Genomic DNA, 20,097 nt, shown 5'->3' with positions numbered 1-20,097 from the left:
TCCAGCCTCTTAACCTCCTTTACCATACAGTCAAATCCAACTACCACCCTCATTACTTAGTATAGCAATAGTTATCAAAAAAACCCCCAAACCCCACAAAACTATTTATGCCCAGATAATTCCAATCTTGGAAACTCCACTAAGGAAAAAATTGCTACATGCTTTAAAATATTAATTGCATCTAAATTTTTGATGCTAAGGAACTGAAAATCACCCAAACTATCAATATTGGTAGATAGAGCAATAAATGATGGCATAGTCCTATGACAGGGTTCTATGTTGTCATTAAAAGGAGAATTATTGGGAGTTCCCATCGTGGCTCAGAAGAAGTGAATTTGACTAGGATCCATGAGGACACAGGTTCAATCCTTGGCCTCACTCAGTGGGTGAAGGATCTGGCATTGCTGTGAGCTGGTATAGGTCGAAGATGCAGCTCGGATCTGACATTGCTATGGCTGTGGTGTAGGCTGGCAGGTGCAGCTCTGATTCGACTCCTAGCCTGCAAAACTCCTTATGCCATGGCTGTGGCCCTAAAAAGACAAAAAAAAAAAAAAAAAGGAGGACTATAAAGAGAATAAAGCAGTACAAAAATATATATGTATGTTTATTTGAATTTATTATATAATAAGAATGGCTGATTATGAAAATAAATAAAAACCATACATTTCCAATAGAAATCACACCTCAAAGGAAAGTAAGATCACAAACACAATAGCTATGAAAAACAAAATAAGTAAACCTGGGGGAAAATAAATAAGAAATTGATGTATAAAAATTATGGCATTACAAATTAATAGTGGAAAAGTGGATTATTTAATACTATTTTGGACAAATAACCATCTTCTGCAAAAAAAAAAAACCTTTTTGCTACTCAGAGAAAAGATAAGCTGGTTCCACATCTCACTCCTTATATTAAAATAAATTCTAGATGTAAATATAATCTAGTTGGTTACTGTTTTATTACCATTAGTGAGGAAATAAAACACAAAACACATGCAATGAAGGAAAACCAGTGGATAATTCTGACTGCATACATGTTAAATTTCTCCTTGTCAAAACAACTATAAGTAATAATAAAAGACAAATTTGTAACAATATGTACCAAATTTATTAAGGGCTAAATTCCCAATAAGCCAAAATTCTTTCAAATAAATAGTAACACCTTGGTAGAAAAATTGACAAAAGATATAAACAGGTAATTCATGGCAGAGATGTATATGTCTGTGGGGAGTTCCCATCGTGGCTCAGCAGAAACGAATCTGACTAGCATCCATGAGGATGCAGGTTTGATCCCTGGCCTCACTCAGTGGGTTGGGGATCCCACATTGCTATGGCTGTGGTGTAGGCCGGCAGCTGTAGCTCTGATTCAGCCCCTAGCCTAGAAACTTCATTAACCATGATTGTGACCCTAAAAAGCAAAAAAAAAAAAAAAAAAAAGGAAGAGAAAAAGAGAGAGACAAGAGAGACGGGGGGTGGGGGGAGAGGGGGAAACAAAGAGAAAGAAAAGAAATATATATATCCATGGCTCCCCAATGTTGGAATCACCTGGTGATCCTTAAACAAATATTGATGCCCAGCTCTAAGGTATTCTAATGTAAATGATAAGTGACTTGTGCACTGGGTTTCGTTTGTTTGTTTGTTTGTTTTTTCTTTTTGGCTGCACTCACAGCATGTGGAAATTCCAGGCCAGAGATCAAATGTGCACCACAGAAACAACCCAAGCCACTGCAGTGACAGTGCTGGTCCTTTACCTGCTGAGCCACAAGGAAGCTCCTAGCGTTGGAATTTAAAAAGCGTTCCTGGTGATTCTGACATTCAACAAAGTCTGGGAATCATTGGAATATGCAATAAGCCTATAAATGATTATCGCTAATAATAAGAATATAAATTAAACCAAAAAAAAGAGATGCCATTTTTCATCTATTAGATTGGCAAGGATGACAAGTTGGTAATGCTGTGTTAGTCATGGTGCAGGGAAGAGTCAGTAAGACTTTGTTGTTAAGATGTAAATTGTTAATCAAGGAAATTAAAAGGGGATTCTAAGAAGTGGAAAGATATTCCATGCTCCTGGGTTGGAAAAATCAATATTGTAAAAATGGCCATGCTACCCAAAGCAATCTACAGAGTGAATGCAATCCCTATCAAATTACCCATGACATTTTTCACAGAACTAGAACAAACAATCCAAAAATTTATATGGAACCACAAAAGACCCAGAATTGCCAAAGCAATCCTGAGGAACAAAAACCAAGCAGGAGGCATAACTCTCCCAAACTTCAGGCAATATTACAAAGCTACAGTCATCAAGACAGTGTGGTACTGGTACCAAAAGACATACAGATCAATGGAACAGAATAGAGAACCCAGAAATAAGCCGACACCTATGGTCAAATAATCTTCGACAAAGGTGGCAAGAATATAAAATGGGAAAAAGACAGTCTTTTCAGCAACGGGTGCTAGGAAAACTGGATAGCCGCATGTAAATCAATGAAACTGGAACACACCCTCATACCGTGCACAAAAATAAACTCAAAATGGCTTAAAGACTTAAATATAAGACAAAACACCATCAAACTCCTAGAAGAGAACATAGGTAAATATTCTCTGACATCAACCTTACAAATGTTTTCTCATGTCAGTCTCCCAAGGCAACAAAAGTAAAAGCAAAAATAAGCCAATGGGACCTAATCAAACTGACAAGCTTTTGCACATCAAATGAAACCATAAAAAAAAAAAAGACAACTTACAGAGTGGAAGAAAATAGTTTTAAACAAAACAACTGAAAAGAGCTTAATCTCTAGAATATACAAACAACTTATACAACTCAATAGCAAAAAAAGTCAACAACCCAATTGAAAAATGGGCAAAAGACCTGAATAGACACTTCTCCAAGGAAAGATGTACAGATGGCCAACAAGCACATGAAAAAATGCTCAACATCACTGATTATTAGAGAAATGCAAATCAAAACTACTATGAGGTACCACCTCACACCAGTCAGAATGGCCATCATTAATAAGTCCACAAATAACAAATGCTGGAGAGGGTGTGGAGAAAAGGGAACCCTCCTGTACTCTTGGTGGAAATGTAAATTGGTACAACCACTATGTAAAACAGTATGGATGTACCTCAGCAAGTTATGTATAGAACTACCATATGACCCAGCAATCCCACTCTTGGGATATATTCAGACAAAACTTTCCCTGAAAAAGACACATTACCCATATGTTCACTGCGGCACTATTCACAATCGCCAAGACATGGAAACAACCTAGATGTTCATCAACAGATGAATGGATTAAGAAGATGTGGTATATATACACAGTGGAATACTACTCAACCATCATAAAGAACAAAATAATGCCATTTACGGCAACATGGATGGAACTAGAGACTCTTATACTAAGTGAAGTTAAGTCAGAAAGAGAAAGACAAATATCATATGATGTCACTTACATATGGAATCTAATAAATGGCACAAATAAAACTTTCCACAGAAAATAAAATCATGGACATGGAGAACAGACTTGTGGTTGCCAAGGTGGAGGGGAGGGAGTGGGGTGGATTGGGAATTTTGGGTTAACAGAGGCAAACTATTGCCTTTGGAATGGATAAGCAATGAGATCCTGCTGTGTAGCACTGGGAACCAGTGATCACTTATGATGGAGCATGATAATGTGAGAAAAAAGAATCTATATATGGGTGACTGGGTCACCTTGCTGTATAGTAGAAAATTGACAGAGCACTGTAAACCAGCTATAATGGAAAAAAAATTAAATAAAAAAAAGATGTAAATTGGCACAAACTTTTGAGGGTGATATGGTCATTTCTATAAATCTGTAAACCTTGTATGAGCTTTGGCCCAGGAATTCTATTTCTAGGAACTTATTTACATAAACTCTTGCACAAATCCTCAAAGACATTCAATTCAGTGTTATTCCTATAATTGCTTTTTGTTGTCATTATTCCTTTGGCTTAACAAGGGCTATGGCTCAGGAGTGAGTCACTGATGGATCGAGGTACCAGTCATCCCTTCTCCCTCATATATCCATGGCACTGGGGCCTTGGACATTGCTGACGGGGGCTAGATAGCACTCTCCCTTAGGAAGCTAGTTGCGCCCATAAATTTACATAGGAGCAGAGAAGCCTATGGGGGCAGGGGGTTGGGGGAGAGGTTGCGACCCTGACAGCTTCCCATTAGGGATTCACTGAAATGTATATGATGAACTGAAGAGATCCTTTGGGAGCAGATGGCAAGGAAGGGCAATGAGAGAGAGGAAATACACCATAAGGATGAGGGAGGTTTGGACCAGTGTCTTGGCCTCAGTATTAGGCATTAGCTTGTTGGAAGCGAAGGCACAGAGATATTGCCAAACACCCTTTATATTTACTCATCTTGCTACCATGGAATTATTTGCAAAGAACTGGCTCCCTATGTGTGTGTATTGAGCTGTATCATTACCAAGAGATACTTGGTAACCAACTAACTTTGCTGGGGGAACTCTCCTCTTTGATCCAGACAGGGCAGATGCATCCCTGAGCCTGGGCAAATCAGCAGAGATGCTTTTGTAGAGAAGTCTAGAGTCAGCAGAGGAATGAATGAACCAATGAATGAATGAAAAAAATGCCTCATGGACAACGACAACAGTCTAGGAAATTCTCTGGCCTACCTGAAGGGAAATGGGGAAATATTGAATTTTCTGTCAACTTGGCAAAGAGGAGAGTGGAATCACTGCAATTTAGATATTAATATCATGCTTTCTGGGCATCAAAAATTGGAAACAACCTAGATGATATGATGGTATCTTATAGCCTTTTTTTTTTTTTTTTGGTCTTTTTAGGGCTGCACCCACAGTGCATGATCCCAGGCTAGGGGTCAAATCAGAGCTGCAGCTGTGGGCCTGCACCACAGCCACAGCAACATGGGATCCGAGCCACATTTGTGACCTACACCAAAGCTCACAGCAAAACAGGATCCTTAACCCACCGAGCGAGGCCAGGGATCAACCTGCCTCCTCATGGATACCAGTCAGATTCATTTCTGCTGAGCCACAACAAGAACCCTATAGCCATTTAAAAAAATCTTTTATTACTTAATTGGTAGAGGAAAACAATCACTAATTGCTGTTAGGTGGGAAGGACCTAATATGAGCTCAATTTTACATGTATAAATATATATTTATACATAAACAAAACAGATTTCTATGTATATATGTGCCTAGGAAAAAGACTGAAAGGAAATATTGAGGATTTAAGAGGTTATCTCTGAATGATGATAATATATATATTTATATATTTGTGTGTGTGTGTGTGTGTGTGTGTGTGTGTGTGTGTGGCATATGGAGGTTCCCAGGCTAGGGGTGGAATCAGAGCTGAAGCTGCCAGCCTACACCACAGCCACAGCAACACCAGATCTGAGCTATGTCTGTGACCTACACCACAGCTTACAGTAACACTGGATCCTTAACCCACTGACTGAGGCCAGAGAGGGAACCTGCATCCTCATGGATGCTAGTCAGATTCGTTTCTGCTGAGCCACGACAGGAACTCCTGAATGATGATATTAGCAATGTTTCTTTTTCTTTCTTTCTTTCTTTTCTTTTGTCTTTTGTCTTTTTAGGGCCACACCCATGGCATATGGAAGTTCCCAGGCTAGGGGTTGAATCGGAGCTACAGCTGCTGGCCTACACCACAGCCACAGCAATGCCAGATCCTTAACCCACTGAGCAAGGCCAGGGATCAAACCCGCAACCTCATGGTTACTAGTCATGTTCATTAGCCACTGAGCCACATGGGGAACTCTAGCAATGTTTCTTTTCTTCAGTAAACTTTAAAATATTTCTAGTGTCTATACTGAACAGATGTTACGTGCTCTTCATAGTCAGGATTTTTTCAAAGAGTAAAATTATTATATGTTAACAGATGATTATCTGTTGAATAAATAATTATGTGACACATAAATAAAGAGACAGGGGAAGAAAATAACATTCATTTTGTGTCTCCATGTGCCAGGCCACCTGGTCAGACAGTCACACACATCAACTCTGTAAAACATGTCCAAGTATATTGTCTCCTGCCTGTCCTCTGAGAGCAGCAGGTGGCCTTGAGTGAGGACAGGGTCAGGCAGGTTCACCCAGGGCACGAATTCTTCCTCAGGTGCCAGGAGGCCCTCTCCTCCTCCTCCCACCAAGCAGCTGGCTCACTGCTCACCATCTGGATCCTCCTCTTTCCCCACCTGAGACACCCACACTGGGCCAGGAAGGGGGCAAAGCCATGGCTCACTGAACACTTGACTGGAGCTAACGCCAGAGCCCAGGACAGGAGGGCCTTGAAACTGCTGAATGAGGACACTAGCTTTGGAGAAGAAAAGTGCCATCAAGCACAGTAAAGGATTATATACATGTTGTGTCACACCTGATATGGAAATGGGGCCTTTGTGAGTGGGTAGATTTGACTTCACTGTAAGAAAGACCTTGGGGAGTTTCCGCTGTGGCTCATCGGATTACAAACACAACTACAATCCATGAGGAAGCAGGTTCGATCCCTGGCCTCGCTCAGTGGGTTAACTAACAATCCAGCCCTGAGCTGTGGTGTAGGTTGCATACACGGCTCAGATCTGGAGTTACTGTGGCTGTGGGATAGGCTGGCAGCTGCAGCTCTGATTCAATCCCTAGCCTGGAAACTTACATACGCCACAGGTGTGGCCCTAAAAAGCAGAAAAAAAAAAAAAAAAAAGATGACCACCCTGGTCATTTGGGAGGTAAGAAGTTTCTTTGGCTGGGATTATGCAAGAGGTTTCTGCCTGCGAGATTCCTCCAGTGGGCAGGAAATTGCTTTAGAGTCCAGATGATCTGTTTCAGCTTTGAGATTCTGCTACTCCCCATCTGGCCATACCCCTGATCAAGGGCAGTTTGCTAATCCTGTCAGTTTGCTAATCATGCTTGAAGAGCTGTGGGAGAGGCCGTCTGAAGGCCAGGCCAACCTACATTGCCTAAGATGGAAGTGACTCCAATGGTGGGAATTCCACTAGGCAGGGAGGAGAAGGCAGGGCAGGGCCAGCCTGACCTGGTGAGAGAGCTATTTGGGGAAGGTGGGCCTGGGGAGCCCCCCCAAGTCAGGTTTGGTGGATGGCCATCCACTCAACCTTCTGAGCCTAGCCCTGCAACTCACCTTGCAGGGCAACTTGGACAGAAACATGGACTGTTTTGTCCTGCGTGGCCCTCATCAGCCCCCTGACACACCTCACAAAGGGCAGGCAGTAGGGAGCACCTGCTGTATACAGGAAGAGCACAAAGAAAACCTCTCCAACCAGAGAGGATATCAACAAAATGTTTACAAACAACAACCAAATTTCACAGACAACTTGAAAGTGGAGACAACATCCACATAGACCAATGTAGAGGAAAGAATAAGAGCACTGGAGTCATATGGACCTGAATTCCTGTCTTGGCTGTGGCAATGACTAGCTAGGGAGCATTAGGCAATTGCTCTCTCTCCCTGAGGCTGATTTTCCTAATCTGTAAAACTGGGTTAACAGTACCTATTCCACAGGTTTTGTGTAAAGATTAGAGAATACACGTATGTATATGTAATTGGCACACAGAATCTTGCATATAATAAACCTTAGGCAATTGCAGCTATTGCTGTTTTTATTTTTGCTACAGAACAAATAAATTGGGAAGAACTGAGTGAACCTGGAAGCAAAGAACCTAAAGGCTCCAGTATGGGCTGGAGCAGCGAGGGAAAGCTTTGTTCATTGATGACAATGACATAAGAGCAACTAATAAGTGCCAGGCATGAGGTTATAGTTCTGAGCGTCAAAAGAGATGTGGCACCTGCACTTGTGAGTATCCAGTGGAGTTGCTGGACAACAAACAAATAAATACAAAGCAATTTACAATCATAAGTTGTGGTAAGTCTTATCAAATAAAAGAATGGGTGCTAAAAAAGACACTCACAGAGGGTACCTGGTTCTAACTGGGGAAGGAATCAGAGAGGCCCTTGGAGGAAGAGGCCTTTAAGCTAAACCTAGGGAACCATCAGCATTAGCTACACTGGGCTGCCCCTTCTAGGCTGAAGGCACAGCACATGCAAGGTACTGAGAGGTGTTGAAAGCTGGTGTGTTTAGGGATTGAATGTGTGTGTCTGGGCATCGAGAGTAAGGAGCGATGAGGTGAGAAATGTCTGGGAAGGTGAGCAGTTGGCTGGATCACATGAGACACTGAAAGACTTGGTTAGGATTTGTTTTTTGTTTTTTTGGCTTTTTTTGTTTTTGTCTTGTTTTTGTTTTTGTTTTTCCCTTGCCTACAGCATGTGGAAGTTCCTGGACCAGGGATCAAACCCACACCACACCATCAACCCAAGTCACAGCAGTGACTATGCTGGATCCTCAAGTAGCTGAGCCACCAGGAAACTCCAGGATGTGGTATTTTATCTTAAGGGATTGGATGCTGTTGATGGGCATTAAGCAGATAAGTGATGTGAGTAAGATCATTCTGACACTGTGTGGAGAACGGATGGGACAAGCCTGGAGGCAGGAAGGTGAGTTGCGTGGTTCAAACGGGAAACAAATGGTGACTCAGGCCCGAGGTGAGTAGCAGAGATGGAGGGAAATAGTGATGGAATTCAAGAGGTATTTGGGGATAGAACCATTACAGTCTGAGGGATTAGATGTGAAGGGCTGGACAGAGGATGTCCAATGGGCCTCAGTAGCCTGGGGAGTTGGGGGGAGTGTAATGCCTAAAGGTGGTCCTGAGGGAAATCCACCAAGTACCAGCGTGGGGGGTGGGGGGCAGTGGGCAGATGGGGAGAGACTGGGGAACTGAGCTTTGAGCTGGGCCAGGCTGGGGAAGGCAGCAGGAGCAGGGACGGGAGGGCATTCCAGGAGGGGGAAGAGGCAGGATCTGGGTGAAGAGGTGGGAGTGAGCTTGCCTCATGCCATGTAGGCGGCACAGCCAGTGTAGGGTGTGGGGCGAGTCCCACCGGGAGGGAAGGGTGGGTGCCACAGGGGGTGCAGCAGGACTAGGGATGGAGCTGGGGTGGGGCCTGATTTCGCCAGGCCTCTGCAGCCAGGCAGAGGCAGCAGCATTGATGTCAGAGATAAAGGGAAGCCGTATAGCTGAATTCGATGTTCTAGGTCTGTGCCAGCAACTGCAAAGACATTAATGAGCAGCCACAGAGCTTGTCTTTCCTGGAAATATTTACTGACAACCTAATATGATAAAAGCATAGGGTGTTTATAGACAAAGCCTCTTGGCCTCTTGCTGTCTTCCAACCTCAGTGGCTATTCTTCTCAGTCTCCCTGGATGGCTCTTCTGCCTGCCAAGTGTCTGGAAGGTAGAGAGCAGGAGGGCACAGCCTCTGCCTCTTCTCTTCTGTCCCTTTCCCTATCCTTTGGAGATCTCATCCTGCTTCATGGCTGGAAACATCATCCATACTCTGCTTCATGTATCCAAACCAATGACTTCTCTGACCTATCTCCCAAGTTCCAAGCTTGTATTTGCCCCTGCCCACCTGACATTTCAACTCAGATATATGTATGACAAGCATCTCAAATTTAAAATGTCCCCCACAGGAGTTTCCTGGTGGCCTAGAAGTTAAGGATATGGTGTTGTTACTGCTGTGGCATGGGTTTGATCCCCGGCCTGGGTACTTCTGCATGCTGCGGGTGCAGACAAAAATAATAAAATAGTAAAATAAAGTAAAATAAAATAAAAAATATCCAACTCAGAACCCTCCAGTCCCCTCCACCCCAATTCACTTCTACCTTGGGTTTCCCCAGCTGAGTAAAGAGAACTTTCTAATTATGAAGGAAAAAAGCTGGGAGGCTTCTCTGAGTTCTCATTCCATAGTCAACCTACCATAAAGTCCTGGAAGTCCTACCTCCAGAAAAATCCAGAATCTCTCCACTTCTGTTTAAGCCGCCATCCATTTCCTCCCTGACTACAGCCAAAGCCTCCTCACTTATCTTCCTGTTTCCCCTCTCGTCCCCTAGAGAATCCATTTTCCACAGACCCGCTAGAATGATTGGTATAAAACATAAATCAGATAAAGCCGACCCTCAGATGAAAACCCTTCTAGGGCTCTTCCCTGATGCTTCAGAATAACCCCCAGCTGCCTTCTGCAGCATAAAGCTCTGATGGCTTCCTCTCTTCCCTGCTCCCTGCTCTCTAGACACACTGGTCTCTCAGTTTCTAGAACAGACCAACCTTGAGCCTACTTCAGGGCCTTTGCACTTAGAATTTGCTCCCTGTGAAGTACCTTCTCGCCAGTCTTCTCATCGTTCAGATGTTGGTTCAAACGTTGCCCTCCCACCTGATGTCCCTTCCCTGCTGCCAGTCACCCTCTATCACAAAGATATCTGTCTCATATCTTTGACATAGAAAAAGTTAATTATTTATTATGTCTCCCCCATTAGAATGTAAGTTTCAAGAGAGCTGGATCCTGTCTGACCTATTGAGTGCTCCAGATCCCACTCCTAGAACAACACCGGGTGCACAGTGGGAGGTCCAAAAATATTTATTCAATGACAAATACATGCTGCAGATGTGGTTCCTGGGCTTCTTGAGATAGAAGACATGTACAAGCCACAGAAAGAGTTACCTGAGAATACAGAGCAGGAAATGGCAACTCAAAATGAATCTGATAAACTAATCTTTGTTGAGGTATTGGTGGATGACAATAAGCTATCCAGTAATGCCAGCCTATAAAGAGCCCTAGAATGACAAAGGCATAATCTACAGGGTGGTCCTGGAGGGAAACCCTTCAAAGACTAAAATGGAGGTTAGAGGAGGAGCTGTTTAAAGGTTGGTGGGTTCTCCCCTTAGCCAGACTCATCAAGAAAAAAAGAGAGAGTACTCAAATCAATAAAATTAGAAATGAAAAAGAAGTTGCAACAGACATCACAGAAATACAAAGGATCATAAGAGATGACTGCAAACAACTATATGCCAATAAAATGGACAACCTAGAAGAAATGGACAAATTCTTAGAAAAGTACAATCTTCCAAGACTAATCCAAGAAGAAATAGAAAAGATGAACAAACCAATTATAAGTACTTAAATTGAAACTGTGATTAAACAATTTCCAACAAACAAAAGTCCAGGACCAGAGAGCTTCACAGGTGAATTCCATCAAACATTTAGAGAAGATTTCACACCTACCCTTCTGAAACTACTCCAAAAAATTGCAGAGGAAGGAATATTCCCAAACTCATTCAATGAGGCCACCATCATCCTGATACCAAAACCACACAAAGATACCACACACACACAAAAAGAAAGAAAATCATGGGCCAACATCAATGATGAACATAGACGCAAAAATCTGCAACAAAATACCAGCAAACCAAATCCAGCAATGCATTAAAAGGATCATAAACCATGATCAAGTGGGCTTTATCCCAGGGATGCAAGGATTCTTCAATATCCACAGATCAATCAGTGTGATACACCACATTAACATTAAGAATAAAAACCATATGATCGTCTTAATAGATGCAAAAAAATCTTTTGACAAAACCCGACACCCATTTCTGATAAAAATCCTCCAGAAAGTAAGCATAGAGGGAACCTACCTCAACATAGTAAAGGCCATATATGACAAACCCAGAGCTAACAACATTCTCAGTGGTGAAAAGCTGAAAGAATTCCCGCTAAGATCAGTAATAAGATAAGGAGGTCTGCTCTTGCCACTTCTGTTCAACATAGTTTTGGAAGTCCTAGGCACAGCAATAGAGAAGAAAAAAATAAATGGAATCCAAATTGGAAAGGAAGAAATAAAACTATTGCTGTTTGCAGATGACATGATACTATACCTAGAAAATCCTAAAGATGCTACCAGAAAACTGTTAGAGCTTATCAATGAATTTGGTAAAGTTGCAGGATACAACATTTTTTAGGCAAGAAATAGATTTATTAAGATTAGATGCTTGTAAGTGATGCAAGTGAGCAGGCAATGAGGCTCTGCCAAGGATACAACATTAATACACAGAAATAAACTGCATCTCTACACAGTGAAAATGAAAGATCAGAAAAATAAATTGGGGAAATAATCCTATTTGCCATCTCATTAAAAAGAAAAAAAATTATTTTAGGAATAAACCTACCTAAAGAGACAAAAGACTTACATTCTGAAAACTACAAGACACTGATGAAAGAAATCCAAGACGATACAAACAGATGGAAAGATACACCATGATCTTGGATTGGAAGAATTAATATCAACAAAATGATTATACTACTCAAGGCAATCTACAGATTCAATACAATCCCTATCGAATTATCGATAGCATTTTCCAAATAACTAGAACAAAATATTTTAAACTTTGTTTGGAAACACAAAAGACCTGGAATAACAAAGAAATCTTGAGAAAGAAAAATGGGGATGGAGGAATCAGGTTCCCTGACTTTAGACTATACCCCAAAGCTATAGTCATCAAAACAGTATGGTACTGGTGCAAAAACAGAAACAGGTCAGTGGAACAGGATAGAAAGCTCAGGATTAAACCCAGACACCTATGCTCAACTAATATATGACAAAGGAGGCAAAAATATACAATGGAGAAAAGTGGTGCTGGGAAAACTAGATAGCTACATGTAAAAGCATGAATTTAGAACAATCTTTAACACCATACACAAAAATAAATTCAAAATGGATTTAAGACCTAAATTAAGACTGGATATTATGACACCCTTAGAGGAAAACATAGGCCAAACACTCTCTGACATAAACCACAGGAATATCTTCTCAGATCCACTTCCTAGAGTAATGATAATAAAAACAAAAATAATCAAATGGGACCTGACTAAACTTTTCAGAGCAAAGAAAACCTTAAAACAAAGAGAAAACCTACAGAATGGGAGAAAATATTTGCAAATGAAGTGACTGACAAGGAATTAATCTCCAAAATATATAAACACCTTCTGCAGCTCAATATAAAAAACAAACGAACAACCCCATCAAAAAATGGGCAGAAGCTCTAAACAGATAATTCCCCAAAGAAGACAAACAGGTGGCAAAAAAAAACACATGAAAAGATATTTCACATCATTAATTTTTAGAGAAATGCAAATCAAAACTACTCTGAGGTACCCCCCCCTTTTTGTGTCTTTTTGTCTTTTCAGGGCCATAACTGTGGCATATGGAGGTTCCCAGGCTAGGGGTCTAATCAGAGCTACAGGTGCCAGCCTACACCAGAGCCACAGCAACACCAGATCCGAGCTGCATCTGCAACCTACACCACAGCTCATGGCAACGCTGGATCCTTAACCCACTGAACAAGGCCAGGGATCAAACCCAAAACTTCATGGTTCCTAGTTGGATTCATTTCCACTATGCTACAATGAGAACTCATGAGGTACCACCTTACATCAACCATAATGGCCATCATCAAAAAGTCTACAAACAAATGCTGGAGAGGGTGTGGAAAAAAAGGAACCCTATTATACTACTGGGGGAATGTAAACTGGTAAAAGCACTATGGACAACAATATGGAGATTTTTTGAAAAACTAAAAATAGAATTACCATATGATCCAGCAATCCCACTCCTGGGCATCTATCCAGAGAAAGCCATGATTCAAAAAGATACATGTATCCCAGTGTTCACTGTGGCACTATATACAATAGCCAATACATGGAAGCAACATAAATGTCCATTGACAGAGGAGTAGATAAAGAAGATGTGGTACATATACACAATGGAATATTGCTCAGCCATAAAGAGGAATGAAATGGCATTTGCAGCAACATGGATGGACCTAGAAATTATCATGCTAAGTGAAGTTAGTCAGACAATGAGACACCAACATCATATGCCATCACGTATATGTACAATCTATAAAAAGAGAATACAATAAACTTATTTGCAGAACAGAAACTGACTCACTGACTTTGAAAAACTTATGGTCACCAAAGGGGACAGGTTGGTGGGGAGGGATGGCTTGGGGGGTTGGGTTAGAAATGTTCTAAAATTACATTGTGATGATGGTAGCACAATTATAAATATAATAAAATTCACTGAATTAAAAAAAGAAAAAAAATAGATTAATGGTTACTTAGGCCTAGGGGAGTAGATTTCCTTTGAGACAATGAAATTAGATAGTGGTGATGGTTGCCCTACCCTGAATATACTAAAATCCACCAAAATAGATACTCTGAGTATATTTTATGATGTTATGAATTAGTTCACAAGAAAGCTGTTAAAATGTAAAACAAAAAAAAAATTTAAAAATACAGGTTGGTGGATTCTCAAGGAGGTGAAAGACTTATTTCACTGAGAACTATAAAACATTAATAAAAGAAAGAGGAGTCAAAGAACTAGAAAGATATCCCATGCTCCTGGATTGGAAGAATTAATATAATTAAAATGGCCAGACTACCCAAAGTGATCTACAGATTGAATGAGATCCCTATGAAATTATCCATGGCATTTTTCACAGAACCAGAACAAATAATCTAAAAATTTACATGGAACCATAAAAGACACAGAATTGCCAAAGCAATACTGGGGTGGGGGGAAGAAGCAAGAGGCATAACTCTCCCAGACTTCAGGCAATATTACAAAGCTACAGTCATCATGACAGTGTGGTACTGGTACCAAAACAAACAAACAGACCGATGGAACAGAATAGAGAACCCAGAAACAAACCCAGACACCTACAGTCAATTAATCTTTGACAAAGGAGGCAAGAATATAAAATGGGAAAAAGACAGTCTTTTTAGCCAGTGGTGTTGGGAAAACTGGATAGCCGCATGTAAATCAATGAAACTGGAACACACCCTGACATCATGCACAAAAATAAACTCAAAATAGCTTAAAGACCTAAACATAAGACACCATAAAACTCCTAGAAGAGAACCTAGGCAAAACATTCTCTGACATCAACTGTACAAATGTTTTCTTCAATCAGTCTCCCAAGGCAATAGAAATAAAAACAGAAACAAATTGGACTTAGTTAAACTTGCAAGCTTTTGCACAGAAAAGGAAACCATGAAAGAAAAGAAAGAAAGAAAGAAAGAAAGAAAGAAAGAAAGAAAGAAAGAAAGAAAGAAAGGAAGGAAGGAAGGAAGGAAGGAAGGAAGGAAGGAAGGAAGGAAGGAAGGAAGGAAGGAAGGAAGAAGAAAGGGAAAGAAAGAAAGAAAGAGAAAGAAAGAAAGAAAAGACAGACAGACAGGAAGGAAGGAAAGAAAGAAGGAAAGAAAAGACAGCCTATGGAATGGGAAAAAATAGTTGCAAATGATGCAACCACTAAGGGCTTAATCTCAAAAATAAACAAACAATTCCTACAGCTCAACAACAACAAAACCCCCAAACAACTCAATAAAAATATGGGCAGAAGACCTAAACAAACATTTCTCCAGAGAAGACATATGGATGGCCAACAGTCACATGAAAAAATGCTCGACATCACTAATTATTAGAGAAATGAAAATCAAAACTACTATGAGGTACCACCTCACACTGGACAGAAGGGGCATCATTAATAAGTCTATAAATAACAAATGCTGGAAAGGGTGTGGAGAAAAGGGAACCCTCCTACACTGTTGGTGGGAATGTAAACTGATACAACAACTATGGAAAACAGTATGGAGATTCCTCAGAAAACTAAATCTAGAACTACCATATGACCCAGCAATCTCACTCCCTGGCATATATCCAGACAAAACCACAATTCAAAAAGATACATGCACCTGTACGTTCACTGCAGCACCTTTCACAATAGCTAAGACATGGAAACAACCTAAATGGCCATCTACAGATGAATGGATTAAGAAGATGTGATACATATATACAATGGAATACTACTGAGCCATAAAAAGAACAAAATAATGCCATTTGCAGCAACATGGATGCAACTAGATTTTCATACTAAGTGAGGTAAGTCAGAAAGAAAAACACAAATACCATATGCTATCACTTATATGTGGAACCTAAAATATGGCACAAGTGAACTTATCTACAAAACAGAAACAGACTCACAGACATAGAGAACAGACTTGTGGTTGCCAAGGGTGAGGCAGAGGGAGTGGGATGGACTGGGAGTTTGGGGTTAGTAGATGCAAACTACTACATTTAGAATGGGTAAGCAATAAGGTTCCTGCTGTATAGCACAGGGAACTATATCCAGTCTCTTGGGATATCTATATATCTATATCTATATATGTAGATATGGCAAAATCTGGTTCATTTTGCCATACAGCAGAAATTGGCATAACATTGTAAATCAACTATAATCTTAAAAAAATCTAAAAAAAAAAATTGGTGGGTCCCTTAAAATTCTCCACATCCAGGATTCCTTTGTCAAAAAATGCCAGCACATCCTCCCCAATCATACATGCCCGCCCCCCACATACACACCCTAACTTCTCACCCTCTCTTGCAGAGCTGTGATTCTTTTTGTCATGTTCAGATATTTCATAAAGTTTTTAGGGAATGACCAGTTGACAAGTTTCTGAGAAATTCCATGGAAATTTACCAAAAAAAAAATGTACCTATGAATTCTGACATTTCACCATAAATCTTAATAAATTACAGCAAGGCACACAATGGAATATTATTCAGCCATTAAAGGAACAATTAAGAAGTTTAATCTCAACCTAGACAACATTTATGACTTTAATTTTAGGTTAAGAAAAAAAAAACAAACCTGGGCATAAGTCTACAAGTATACTAGATCTAGTATAAGTATTACAAGCACAACTCTATCAGATTAACAAAGAAGACTAGAAGTGAATAGTTATTGTATTGAATTAATAGGATTACAGTGAATTTTTCCTTTATGTTTCCAATGGTTTTTGAAATTACTTTTACATACATAAAAATGACAATATTATGATTAAGCACAGCATCTTTGTGTGGTTGCCTCTGTCCCAGCCCTGTGGACTTCCTGGTTTTTGCTCAAGCTGCCAAAGCAAGACAATGGGCACAGCCTCGTTTCTGGACCATGTCAGGTGTGTGGATGAAGGGGCAGAAGAGGAGAATTAATCATTAATCACAACAATGACAACAGTGGTCAGTGAGGTTCCAGCTTCACGCACTCCAGCCATTCTGCTCCTGACATGATTTTTCCACAGGGATGAAGAAACTAAAGTCTGAGAGGTTAAGAACTGGTCACAGGGCTGGCAACCTGCTGAGAAAGGTAGCAAAGCCCTGGTCTGATATCATAGCCATGCCCTCAACCCCTCTAACGGGATGCATCCTTGCAGATACTCACTGCTGTGATTCAATAGCTCTCGTAGTCTTTGGGGGGCCACCTATGAGTGTAAGTCAGGAGGCTTGGATGCCAGGGTAGGGGGGCCCTGACCTCCCAGAAGTCCTCAGATCTCCCCCCCCACCCCCGGACCCCACAGCATCTCAGAAGCAGGCCTGCCCACACCCCACCCCCCAGGACCTCAGGAATTCTGGAAAGGAGTTGGAGTCAGGAAAGGAAGGGGAGGAAAACCTGCTCCTTGGGGGTCAGGTGGTGGCAGGAAGGGTGAGAAAGTGTGGGGGGCAACCACTCTTTACTTGTGACTCTGAGAGGAGTCACCAGCAGGGACCCTGGCGCCTCCATGGGGTGGTCAGGGGGAGGAGCTGTGTGCTCAGGAGGACTGGCCATCCCCCCAGCATCCTCAGGTGCCTCGGGTGGTGGACACTGGGTTGACAGCTGCAGCTATGAAGTGGGACCTACTGGGGCCAGGCAAGGTGACCCTATGGTCAAGGCCCATGATAGACCTACCAAGACAGGGTCCAGACAGAGGGTGAGGAAGAGACAGAGGGGCCCGCAGGAGGTGAAGAGACCATGACTCAAGGGCTCCCTGTGAGCAAGGCCTACAGAGGGAAGCGAGCCTCACTGCATGCAGAGCTCAGCCTGGCACTGCCACTGAGAAGAGAATGGCCAAAGGGGTACGAGAACACTGCCCCCTCCCCATTGCTAGGACATACAGGAAGCTCACACATCCTCCTGGAGGAGAAGCAGGGGGTGAGGGGGAGACAGATCTAGACCCACTGATGATGACCTAAAAACACTCTTCAATGTTTGTAGTCTATTCAAAGAAGCAGGTGGAACCGACTTATTCAAGGTTTTCTTGCCACCGTCAGGGAGGTGGGGTAGGGGGTGGTCTTCGGGGAAGCCCTTTCCCTCCAACTCCCTCTGAGCTGCATGTGGCTACAGTTATGACCCTGCCCTGCCACTGTGCTGGATGGCACAGGCTAGGCATCTATTATTTGCCAGGTTGTCTTCTAAGTCCCTCACCTGCAGGATCTCAACTCCTCTTGTCAGTATCATATCAATAGAAACAGCCCCTGTCTCAGGTCTCTCACTGACCTTAACCTCTCAGAACCTCAGTTTCCTCATCAAATGGAGACACTGATCCCTCCCTAGCATAGAGTGTACGCAGGACAAAGTCATCACAGTCATAGTTATCATCTCTTTGGACACAAAGACAGGTAAGGACAGGTAGGTGATGGGGTAGGGCTGAAGGGACTCAACTGGAAAGAAAAACAAAGCTACAATGCCTTAACTCTCCAGCAACAACTCAAGGTGATCTTTTTCAGAGTCAGGAAAGCAGAGGGGGCTGTGTGTGTGGGGGGGGGGTGCAGAAAACTTAAGGGGCCAGGAGCCCTCTCCCCAGGAACGCCGACATACCTGAGAGCCCCCGGGGGCCATGGTTTCTGGTACCTGTGTCTGCTCCAGCTCACTGCCTTCTTCATCTCCTTGCAGGCTCGGTAAGACAAACACATCAGTTCCCAGGCCAGGCTGGCCTTCTGAGGCCTGGAGTGTCATTCCAGCCACGTCTCTCTCTCTGAGGTTCCGAACAGGCCGTGTGGAGCTGGGGCTGGTCCTTAACAGCGAGGCAAACAGCAAACATCCTTGGGAAATTTCAAGGGAATTTTGCAAGAAAAAAAGCGCCAGCAATGTTATCGGATTCCTCCTGCAGACAAATGAGCCTGATGAATTATTGAGGAGGTGAAGGAAGACAGGACTTGGTTAAGGGAGCCCCACATCGCTGTGACTATTTCAAAGGATCAGGCTGATTTGGGGGGAGGGGACGTTCACAGCGGCATCCGCGCACCAATCAGCCACAGTAACTGGGAAGCTAGAATTACGCTCTCATGGGGCAGCGCTTCTTGGGGGAGGCCTGCGTTTGTGAGTTGGGATCCAGGCTGAGAGAGAGCTCCCCACTGCTCAGGGCTATTTTTAAAAGTGTGACACGCCATACGCCAGTGGGGAGGGGTGGGGGAGCCAGGGCCGAGGGCGAGGGGCTGAGGCGGTCCAGACCCTGATATCGGGAGACTCGCCGGCTCTGGAGGATGCAGCCACTCACGACTCCTGGCTGACATCCGCACATCTCTCTTTTGAGCCCTGCAAAGAAATCCTTAACCTGGTGTTCAGCGCTAAGGTTGCCTTGGGCCAGAAGGAAATTTAGTAATTTACTCTGCTTCGTTTTCAGCCCTTTCTTTGGTTTGATTGACGCCACCTGACAGCCTAAAGAAACCCCGTCATAGCTCCATAGTAAAAACAAAAATACAAAAAAATTTTAAAAAACCAAACCAAAACAAACAAACTCTCTTTGCGTTTACAAGTATTTTAAAATATACATCCAAACGGTGCATCTTCCTGTCTTTCCAGGCTCTGAGTGATCCAGCATCCTCTGGAATCAGGGATACCCTACTATTCCCCTATTTAAACACTTTTCTGGAGTTCCCTGGTGTCCCAGTGGGTTTAGGATCCAGCATTGTCACTGCTACGGCATGGGTTCGATCCCTGGCCCAGGAACTTCTGAATGCTGAGGGTACAGCCAAAAAAACCAACAAAACAAAAGACTCTTTTCTGAGGCTGTGCCTTTCCATTGGGGACTCTCTCTGGCCTAAACGGCCCTATCAGAAATCAAGCAGCAGCCAGACCCCCAGACTGACTGACCAGTCATATGCTTGCGGGGTGGTGGGGGTGTGTTCCTAAATTGCCATTTTTCTGTTTGGGCTGAAAGGTAGTAGAATTCACACCCTCCACCCCCAAATATACCACTTGGCTTTAAGGATTGTTTGGGACTGAAAGCAAGGAGCAGATACAAGAATCACTCTCTGCTCTCCCCCTATTTGATTACAAGCAGCAT

General features: G+C 42.4%; 1 protein-coding gene across 1 annotated transcript in view; it reads right to left on the bottom strand.

Moving 5' to 3' along the window:
* PLA2G4E (phospholipase A2 group IVE) overlaps positions 1-19,134 on the bottom strand; it is a 72,092-nt gene extending 52,958 nt beyond the window's left edge. The window contains exon 1 of the mRNA XM_047766613.1: positions 18,630-19,134. Coding sequence (XP_047622569.1) covers positions 18,630-18,767 — 138 coding nt within the window. The 5' untranslated portion in view covers positions 18,768-19,134. The remainder of the gene's footprint in view (positions 1-18,629) is intronic.
* Between the last annotated feature and the right edge of the window lie 963 nt (positions 19,135-20,097).

This window comes from Phacochoerus africanus, chromosome 2 (assembly GCF_016906955.1).
Source record: "Phacochoerus africanus isolate WHEZ1 chromosome 2, ROS_Pafr_v1, whole genome shotgun sequence".
Classification (NCBI taxonomy): Eukaryota; Metazoa; Chordata; class Mammalia; order Artiodactyla; family Suidae; genus Phacochoerus; species Phacochoerus africanus.
Note: the sequence above shows the minus strand (reverse complement) of the source record. Positions and strands in the feature narration are given on the sequence as shown.